Here is a 10,604-nt window from a genome sequence, read left to right on the forward strand (position 1 = left end):
GGCTCTACCCTCCCCGTTGCCGAGTGGTTCAGGGTCCGGCTCTACCCACCCCCATCCCCCGTGCTGCCAGTGGTCCAGTCCGCCTCCTCACACCTACCCCACTCAGTCCGCCTCCTCACACCTACCCCGCCGCGCGCCGTGGTCCGGCCCCTCAGCTCCCGGCCTCTCACGCCGAAGTCCGCGCTCGGGTCCCGCGCTCCGCAGGGTCGCTCGGCTGGTGGCTGAGGGCGCCCGGCCGCGGGCGCGGGCCAGAGGTTGCGATGGCGGCGGCGGGCGGGGAGCCGGCGCGTGGCCCGGCGCGCTTCGTCTGCGTGACCCGCTTCGGCTCGCACCAGTGTGGCTGCGTCCTGCAGCGGGGCGGCCGCGGGGCTTGGGGCCGGGGGAGCCTCGGGCTCGGGGCGAGCTGCAGCCCGGAGCGCCCGCGGGGAGCGGCGGCCGGGGCCGCGGGCGGCGGGGAGCTGTGTCCCATCCCCGAGCCCGGGGGCCCCGCGGGCCCCTCAGCGGCGCCGGCGTCGAGTGCGCGGAGCGGCCCCGGGCGGGCGGCGCGTGCAGGTGGCGCGATCGGGACCGGCGGGCGGGGCGGGGCGGGGCGGGCCGCCGTCACTGTCCTCCGCGGCGGGCCCGCGGTGTCGGAGCCTCGGGGCAGCCCCGCGGTCCCCGGCGTGTGGGCGCCCGGGCCGTGGGCGGCCAGCCCGCGCCGGGGACAGAGGGGACCGCCCTATCACTCACCTCAGGCGTGCCCGGGAAGGGCCCGAGGAGCACGTGGGAGTCGTTTGCTATCAACTTGAGGCGAAATCCGAGAGGAGAGGTTACTGGGGGGAGCTGCCGAAGCTCCCCAGAGTGAGGGGGCCTTGGTTTCCTGTTAGGATTCACTGATTTTATAGATTTCCCTAAGGAGACCGACTTCTTTAAGATGTCGAGTCACTTCCTTTCCGAAAACTGGCTGCCTTTCCATTTGTTCTATTTGCTTTTGTGTCTTCTAGGGATGTTTTATAGTTCAAAAATGTCCTGTAGGTTTCGCCTGTATCTCCTTCGATTTATTCCTCGGGGTTTGAGCTCCGCTATTGCGAAGGCGCTTCCTCTCCCATAGCGTCCTCTAAATGCTTCTTGTTTGTGCTTATGAAGCCCCTTGATCTTAAAAAAAAAAAGAATCAGCTTTCTTTAGGATTGATTTACATACATTTTCAGGAAGTCTGACAAAGTTACACGTACTAGTAGCATTTCCATCACCCGGGAAAGTCCTGCCTTGGGATCATCCCGCCACCTGTGCTTTAAAAAAAAAAAACCAAAAACACACTTTGTTGAGATAGAATTAACAGTCCTTTCAACTTGCCCATTTAAACTGCACGATTCAAGTGCACTAAGACACATATATTCTTTACGGAGTTGTGCAGCCATCACCACCATCACTTCCGTTACCACCCCCAAACCCTATGCCCATTAGTACTCCCGTTATTCCCCGTCACTGCCCTACCCCACTCCCAACCCCAGCCTGAGCAAGCCCTAAACTACTTAGTCTCCATAGATTTGCCTATTTTGAACATTTCATGTAAATCAAATCATACAGTGTGTGAGCTTTCCTGATTGGCTTTTATTTAGTGATTTTTATCTGTTAATTTTAGATCCTAATACTTCACTGAATTCGTTTATTAGAGTCAGTTTTATTCATACTCATGATTTTCCAGGTATTATTTATACGTAGAGATCGTTTTATTTTTTACCCATTCTCATTGCCTGTGATAGATTTGTTTTGTCTTATTGCATTGGCTAACACCTCAAGTACAATGTCAAATTGTAGTGGAGATTGTGGGCATCCTTCCCTTGTTGCTGATCTTAGGGGAGATGTCTGTAGTGTTTCCCCATTAAATAAGGAACTGGATTTAGGACTGATATATATTTAAAATATTAAAACGATCCCTCAATTGTTATTTTCTTCAGTGTTTTGATCAGGAGTGGGTATTGAATTGCGTCAAAGACTTTCTCAGATCTGCGGAAATAAACATGAGATTTACACATGTTGCTGAGACAGGCGGGAAATACAGGTGGAAGAAACGCGTGACCAAAGCCCCTAGCATGGATCAGTGGTACCTAGTGACCAGGGAAGAACTAGAAGCATATTTTGACCGGATCGGAGTGTGTAGAAAGAGGATTAGAGAAAGATTTGAAACACGCCATGTTAATCGAAGGAAGCCTTTGATCTAAATATTGAACGAGTAGAAGGAAGCCAGGTAGAGAGTGCTGGTAGGCGAGGAAGGGTTGGTGTTCCATACAAAGGGGAACACATATTAAGGCTTTCAGAAAACACGCTCGACGTTTTGTGATTTTTGTCTTCGGACACACAGGTCCTTAGGTTTTCTTCCAAGGGTTAATATTTGGGAAGGCAGCATGGTTCAGGGAGAAGTCAGGGAGCTTATTCACTCGACCACTCTTTATAAGCATCTCCTTTGTGTCTGGTGGTATGGATAGAAGGATAAGGCAGGCAAAGCCATTGCCCCCTAGAAAGTCATAGCCTAGTGGAGGAGACGGTATAAACACGTGATGTGAAATTGCCACGTGCTCTGAATGAGGTATTCCCGGGGCCGGGCTGTCATGCTTGAGGGAAGGCTTTGGAGAGGAGATGACCTGTGAGCCGAGTCGTGAGCAGGTAGAAATTTGCTTGGAGTGTGTGTGCATGTGTGTGTTTACATACACACATGCACACACGGTGTTCTAGCCGGATAGAACAGCACGTGCAGAGGCTGAGAGGGGTAAGAACAAGACATATCTGAGGAGCCACGAGATGTTTTGTGTAGTTGGAGACATAATGCATCTGACGTTGAATGGGGAGGAAAGGAGACCGCAGAGATACGTTGGGGCGAGATGCGGTTCTGGTATTTGTTTACTCCGCTGCTGGGGCCTCACCTTTCAAATCAGAAAACGAGGGAGATTTCTGAGGCACTTCCGGGGTCTGCTTTTAATTTTCTCCCCAGCATAGTATTAGCTAATCGGTAAACTGGTATCACCTGGTGAACAGAAATATACCAACAATTGTAAAAAATCTCCAAAGAGAGCTCAAGAGACATTTATAATTGCCTTTATTCTCAGAATAGTGAGCCCTTTAGAATATGTGTTAACCTTGATATTTTACCTTCTCACTCTTTTTTTTCTTAAAAATTAGGTTTAACCCAGAAGACCTTAGCTAAAAAATTTGATTTTCCGATACCTTTGAATGAAGCGTCCAAAATAATGAAGAAAAAGAAAAAGGTATATTATTAAAAAGGGGAATGAGCAATATTTGAATTTTAGATTAAACAGAGTTACACATACTGGTAGCATTTCCTCTCTAAAGACAAATGTGTGAAGGTACTCAAGAGAGTAAAAATAGTTTCATATTTTGAAAAATTTAATTTACTGAAATGAGAAAATACAATTAATTTAGCAGAAATGGAACTCGGTTGGGAAATATTTATTAACGATAAAAAATAGTCCTTGCAGTTTCGAAGGCATAAAACACACTTTAATCAAAATGTAACCCACTGAGAGATTTCTCAAAGCATGAAAATATATGTTCCATAGAATATAACAAACTCTGATAGATAATGTAATATAAGAAAATCACGGATTTCACAGAAAATAATGAGTCTATGTTGGTTGCATATTGCTCTTTTAAAGGCAAGGGATGTACATTCAGTGTCTACCACAAAAGCTGACAAGGAAGAACCTTTAGTGTGGACTCTCACTTCTGGTTGTCCACATGTCATGGTAATTTGAGTGTTTTAAACATATTCAAGATTAGTTGCTCTGCTAATCTTCGATTTCTACCATAAATTTAATACTTCATTTTAAAGAAGTTGTTGGTAATTGCACATAAAATTGTATTTTTTCTGAGCTTCAGATTCGTTTGATTTATAACCCACATAGAGTATAAAGTAGCATTCAAGGTGACTAACGCTCGCAGCAAATGCGTCGTGAGTGCACACCTAGCCTCCCCACTAAGAAGTATTTCTTCTAAGAACCAGCTCCCTCGATTGAGGAGGAAAAAGCAATAGCCAATATTTACTTATAACCACTGTGTGCCAGACACGGGGGCAAGTGCTTTACAAATACTTTTTATTAATTCTATAATTCAGCATGTGAAGTTACTTGTAGATGCGATTAAAACACTTGCCCAGAGTCAGGCAACTGCTAAGTGACAAAATGACGAAGCCAGAATTCAAGCCATGGTCTGTTTGCTTCCATTGTCCTCATTCTTTCTCTTCTGGTATGTTCATGCTCTCCAGTGATTTTGCTTTGGTGTGTCCTAGGAGAAAGGTTTAATTCTTAGTAGGATAAAATACTAAAAAATCAAAGTATTGCCCAGTGGTTAGGATAGGAATAGCAATTCATTATTTTTATTATCTTTCAAAACAACATTGAATGTATTGCAGCCATTTAGGTAGGGTGTTATAGATATGAACTTTGAAAGGAAACTTCATCCAGGACAGTTAATTTAAATACTGCCAAGAGGAAACGCTAGGGAGCTAGAAAAAGACATGATAGAACTCAGAGATCACGGGAGGAAATTACATTTAAGTTGTCGGTCTCTTAAGTGCTAATATTGCTTGATCATATCGATTGACATGTGACACGGTTGAGTCACTCCCAGTTGCCTCCGTCAAAATGGATTCCTGCCTCTCCGCTCAGTGTTCCTTAACTGTGATTCTCGTTTTAAGGTTTCAGTGTGGAACAGAGTACACAAAGTCATTTCTAGAATGCTTGAAGAAAACGAGAAGTATAGACTCAGGCTGAAATGCCAACAGTTATCCAGTGAAAGTAAGTTATAATTTTTATTGTATGAAAGGGCTGGCTTCTTTAACATTTTAGTTACCCTTAGATCACAGTAGTCCAGTAGTTCTAATTGTCACATCCAGTAGTCACATGCAGCTATGGAAATAAGGCTATCATATGACCACCATTCACCGTAATTAAAAGTGTGACATATATTAAAGCAGTGAGGTAGAGTAGCCCGTAGGGGTATGTGTGAGTGGGGGACTGTAGAAGGTGAATGATGACTGGAATTTCCTGAGAAGGGGAACACATTTGTCTGTTAAATCTGAATTTCAGTGCCAGCTTTTTAATAGAGATTACAAAACTCATCCATATTGATGAAGAAAAACACTTAACGGCAATACAAAATTATACATTCTGTGTCACTTCGTGTAGGCCGTTCATTTAGTGACATGGGTACTGTCCAAGTTCATGCATCTAACAAAATCAAGGCCCTTGAGTTATGGCCTTGATGTCATTACTTTATTCCTGGAAAACATCTCATAAATTAAACTGCATTCTAAAGTTGCATCAATAGTGAGTTTGATATTGTGGCCAAAGCAAAATGAGATGTAATCTGGTATACTTATTAAAGCGATTGAAAGTTCTGGATTCTCAAGCAATTAAATGGGTGAAATCTCTGTAACTAATAATGCCACATGAGCTGATAAATCACCATAGTTTTTTTCTTTCCTTCACATGCCTGTCCTAATACGTGTCACCATGCCAAACGCGTCCGTAGGTTTTTAGTACAGCCCCTTGATGACAATTTCTATTTTGACAGTGAATCTGCGGAATTTAATTCTGTGAAGAGTATTTTCAAATAATAATAATTAGAATGCCATTTTGGAAGCAGTGTAACACCAGAAATCCATTACCGTTTGTGTAATACATCAGTCATAGCATAAATTGTTCGTGAGAATGGCATATGAACCAATGTTCACATTAGTGGTACTCGATTTTACTTTTCTTGCCCAATTAAGAAGGAGAATGAGGCAGGAGAGGGGGTTAGGAGGAGAAAAGTAGCCAGTGGTTTCGTAGGTGAAAAGGATGTTTGGATGGGCAGCACAGCGTGCAAAAACCTGGACGTTGCTCTGAGTGTTTATCCAGATCCAATTACTCTAATAAACATACTGAAGTGCATCTAATTTTGCTCTGGCTATAACCTTGAACTTGTTGGGTTCTCTTGTGACTCAGCAAGAGGCCTTCTGTTAGTCACCAGACAATCTTATAAGGATTATTTAACAACTTAAAATAATGTGCTATGTTTTTCAGAAATAACCTCTTATAAACAAAAGGTATCCTTGTAATTCGTTATTCTGTATTACAATTTTAAGGCACATTACGAAAACTAATTATGTTTTTAAAATGTATTGTAACTCTATGCTTTAATATTTATTTATTAATGGGAAAACCAGTGCTAGAGGCCAACTTGAATTTTCCTCATATTTTATGTTGTTCCTAGACTCAAATTGAACAAGATAGAATTTTCTTATCATCTTCTGGTAAGAATCCCTTTGGATAACAATTGCAAAGTATAGACTTTTAAAGTTCCTTCTTTACATCCTACCTCCTCCAACCTTTGGCGTACACCCATTGGTAATTCCAGTCAGTGTCCTTCCTTAAACACAGTGTTTGGCACATGGTGGGTACTCATTAAATAATTGCTGAAATTGAATGAACTTCCTTTGGGCCCCATCTTCGCAGTGCTATTGAAACTACTCTCTCCACGGTCCCTGTTTTTTCTTTTCGTTCGTATATCTGCTTAGTTCTCTCCTCTTTGAACCTGCGGTCACGTTTAATATTATCTTACCGCCGCTTCGTCACATTTTTCATCGTTATGTCCTGGAGGCTCTGTCGTGGTTCTCTTTCTGCCCATCTGACCATATTTTCCGTGTGTTTTTTATTTGTCCCTTTTGCCACCACCTAATAACAAAGTCTGCCGTGGGAGCGACTGTTGGGCCTACTCTCCCTTTACGTATTTATTCGGAGGTCACTCGCCCATCTTTGTAGCTTCAATTACGCTTTCTGGGAGTGTGACCCCCTAAATGTCTGTTCCACCCCGACCTCTGGTCACGTATCTCTGAATTTTTTTAGACTCTTCTACAGTTACTTTTAAATATCACATGTTTTAAACTGAGCACATCTTTCCCCCTTCTGAACTGTGCCCTGGTTTACTACTCATCTGGACTCATTAAATTTGCAGGGAGAGATCACACCCAGTTTGGTGGGATTTGGAAAGTCCTAGAAAAGGTAAGTTGGATGGGCCTTGGAAAAGAGAAAATAGACTCTCACAAATGGGAGTGTGGGGGAGGGGAGTATATTTTAGACATGGACGTGAATGAGTTCAGAGAGTCCCAGGAAATGTTCAGGAAGTGCAGTTTGACTAAAGCTTGCTTAAGGGAATCATAGAGAAGAAGATGGGAAAATTTACTGAGGCCATTTTTGTCGTGTGAGTACTGGGCCAAGCGTTTGTGCTCAGTTCAGTCGGCAGTGAAGAAACATGGAACGTTTTCTTGACGCTTTATTCTAGACGATTTCAAGTGTGCAGAAAAGTTGCAAAAATAATACTCCAGAATAACCTTTACCTTGGTTCACCGAGTTTTAATATCTGGCCACATTGGCTTTATCATTCTCATACTGTTGATGATGACATTTTATATTAACAAGATTCAATTTTGTCACCTTTTATTTAGGATTAGCCTATCTTTGGATCTGTTTACCAAAGAAGATTATGAAGAGTTTAAAGATAGAACTTTAAATCGAATCATAATTATTTGTTAATTTTGGTGTTTTTTGTTGGAATTGTGACTTAAATTGTTGACTAGAAAAACTACCTTTTTTATAAATTAGTAGTATCTCTTTGCAAATTAATAAAATTTTTAGTTAAATATTGTTATGCATATGAGTGTTACTTTCAGAATTAATACTTATGCATATACTTTTAAGTTAAACTTATACTTGCAGTTGAATTAGCATATCAGTATAATTGCATGCATTTAAAATTTTTAAATTGCCAATATTTCCCTTTTATTAATGAGGCTGCAACCGCTGTTGTATTCATCCCTTCATTTAGATGTAACTTTCAAATTAGATTATACTAATTTAAAATTTTTGGTTTCCTCACTTTTTCTAAATTTCTTGATTATTTTATGATAAAAATGCACAATTTACATAACAAAAATTATTTTAGGTATTAAAACTAATGATTAGTTAAGGCTTCTTTTTGTCCTAAGGAAAGGTAGTAAATTTATGCAAATTCTATATTATTTTAGAAAGTATTTTAGAAAAATTTTCGTGCAAAGATCAGAGGAGGCATTCTTCTCCTTTGCAGGCTTCTAATTAATAGACACATTTTTTAAATCAATGAATGAGAGTTTTAGAACTCTGAAAATAATTTAGAAGTGTTTTTCAGTGAAGTCTTTTTATTTGCTACTCAATATTGAGTAGCAATCACCTATTACCTACGCTGGTTGCTCTGCTTTTTGGTGATGCACTCTGTCACCCTAAATCGTATCAAAGGCTTAGGTAGAGCCGTAAAATTAGGAGGGAAAGACAAAAAGAGGTTTGCCTGTGATCGAGAAGCAAGGTACACTGCTTGCTTCTTCCCCGTGAGGCGGGATGTCCTCTTTCTATCCAGGATAATAGCCCTCGTTGGAGGGCGCTGAACAGCCGACTTCTTCATTCTCCTATAGTGACATTACGCAGTGGCAAGAAGAATACAAAGTTCTTATAAAGTAGTACAAGATGTAAGGACTGTGAGATGATCATGGTTCTGTTTCTTCCTCTCGCTCTAACTTAATTACTTTGAGACTAGAACGGCCTAGGATTTGGGGCAGCATGTCCTTCTGGTGGCAGTTTACCACATCTCCCTGTTCCCAGTTGTAGGACACACTGCCTGGGCACGTGACTTAGGCCCTCCCCGTCATGCAGCGTCCAAAGGTCCCCTGGCAGGGTGGGTCATGCAGCTTCTTCGAAGGGTTCTGGGTAAATTTTCAGGCTGCCAAATTCTTGGGTAGGTAAAGCTTCAAATTTTAGCTTATACAACTTGTAATATTTATCGAGTACATGTTATGTTCCAGATTCTGTTCTAGGGACTGGGGGAACAACATAGACACAAATCCCCATTTTCAGGAGAAGACAGATAATAAACAAAATAAATAACTAAAATATACAGTGTGTTTAAAAAACAAGTACCATGGAGAAAAAGGAGATGAAGTGTGCCGAGGAACGCAGCGCAAAGTGGGACGATGAAAGGGAGGCTCCACATAGCAGGTGACATTTAGGTAAAAACCAGAAGGAGGAAGCCAGACATGCAGATGTGGGAGGAAAGAGCACAAGAGCATTCTGGGTAGAGGCCGGGATCCAGAGGATGGAGAAGGGAAGAGGAAGGAGGAGAAAAGGCGAGAGCAGGCGATGTGAGGGCAGCAGAGCCCAGGTTACGCCGGGACATTTCGAGGACCCTTTCTTCAGAGCTGGGTGGGAAACGGGTTTTGAAGAGTTTTGGTGGGACCCGACTCACACCTAACACAACGACTGTGGCAACTGTTTTGTGAATGGACTGACAGGAGGCGAGGGGCCGTCTTGCCTGTATGAGTCTCTGAGGGGTGATTTTTCTTCATTTTTTTTTGTTAGTTTCAGGTATACAGTATGATAGACATTTATATAAGTTCTGAAGTGAAATGTTTTTTAATATAAGCATAAAGAAGTCAAGCAAGTGAAACTTCTCAACAAAGGGTGTTTTCATGAGGAATTTGTAAATACTTAAGTTCTCTTTCCTTGGTGAAGATACAGAGCCCGCATTCTGGGAGGGGTCACTGAATCCTTGTACTTTATTTAAAAATAACAGGTATGGAAAAAAAACATTAAACATCACTAATAATCAAGGAAACGTAAATCAAAACCACAGTGAGGTCTCACCTCATATCTGCTAGAATGTGGAGGAAAGGGAACCCTTGTTCACTGTCGATAAGGCTGTAAATTGGTGCAGCCACCAGAGAAGACAGTATGGAGGGTCCCAAAAAGTTAAAAATAGAACTACCATATGGTCCAGCAACTCCATCTCTGGGGGTCACCCAAAGGAAATGAAACGAGTATCTCAAAGAGGCATCTGAGCTCCCATGTTTACTGCAGCATTATTCACAACGGCCAGATAGAGAATCAACCTCAGCGTCTCTCGATGGATGAGTCGACAAAGAAAATGACACACGTGCACAAATACACACATCGGAATATTACTAAGTCTTTAAAAACAGGAAATTCTGTCATTTGTGGCAACATGGGTGAACCCGGAGGACATTATGCTAAGTGAAATAATGCAGGCACAGGAAGACACACTGCATGGTCCACTTCTATGTGGAATCTGAAAAGGCGAAGTCAGAAACAGGATGGCGATTGCCAAGGGTTGGAGGCATGGGGGGACACAGATGTCGGGCGAAGGGCACAAACTCAGTTCTGCGGGATGAATAATTCTGGAGATCTGATGTACAGCACGGTGACTATCGTCAATATTGCGTGCGGTAGTCCTCAGTTTAGGCAGCATTGCTCTCTGTGGTTTCAGTTACTCGGAGTCAACCATGGTCCAAAAATATTAAATGGGAGAGTCAAGAAATGAATAAGTTTTAAGTTGGGTGCTGTTCTGAGCAGCTTGATGAAATCTCACTCAGGTCTGCTACCCCTCACCTAAGGCATCGTCCCTCTGTCCCGCATGTCGACGCTTCTGTGCTACCCGCCTGTTAGTACCTGTCTCGGATATCAGATCGACTGTTGAGGTGTCGCAGTGCTTATGTTCAAGTAACCCTCATTTTACTTATCGGTGG

The 10,604-nt window shown here is 42.6% G+C and overlaps 1 protein-coding gene across 2 annotated transcripts; it reads left to right on the top strand.

The window, feature by feature from the left end:
* The first annotated feature begins 246 nt into the window (after nt 1-246).
* Nucleotides 247-7,680, top strand: CUNH5orf47 (chromosome unknown C5orf47 homolog). Of its 2 annotated transcripts, XR_005656205.1 has the most exons (6): nt 247-552; nt 3,158-3,243; nt 4,692-4,791; nt 6,251-6,290; nt 6,992-7,038; nt 7,482-7,680. XR_005656205.1 is itself a non-coding variant. In XM_039878307.1 (5 exons), exons 1-5 carry the CDS (start codon nt 261-263, stop codon nt 7,485-7,487), a joined length of 531 nt encoding a protein of 176 aa, XP_039734241.1. In that variant the 5' UTR covers nt 247-260; the 3' UTR covers nt 7,488-7,680. The 2 variants fall into 2 exon arrangements, 1 of the variants encoding a protein (XP_039734241.1); XM_039878307.1 differs by lacking the exon at nt 6,251-6,290.
* The last annotated feature ends 2,924 nt before the right edge of the window (nt 7,681-10,604 follow it).

The sequence above is a fragment of the Pteropus medius genome, unplaced genomic scaffold (assembly GCF_902729225.1).
Source record: "Pteropus medius unplaced genomic scaffold, Ma_sr-lr_union100, whole genome shotgun sequence".
In the NCBI taxonomy this organism is placed as follows: Eukaryota; Metazoa; Chordata; class Mammalia; order Chiroptera; family Pteropodidae; genus Pteropus; species Pteropus medius.

What these genes read in the sequence shown, in the direction of transcription:
- CUNH5orf47 (XM_039878307.1), top strand. Translation starts at nt 261, where the DNA reads ATGGCGGCGGCGGGCGGGGAGCCGGCGCGTGGCCCGGCGCGCTTCGTC. An exon ending in TAATGAAGAAAAAGAAAAAG is followed by an intron (nt 3,244 to 4,691) that starts GTATATTATTAA and finishes TCTCGTTTTAAG; the next exon opens with GTTTCAGTGTGGAACAGAGT. An exon ending in CCAACAGTTATCCAGTGAAA is followed by an intron (nt 4,792 to 6,991) that starts GTAAGTTATAAT and finishes TTAAATTTGCAG; the next exon opens with GGAGAGATCACACCCAGTTT.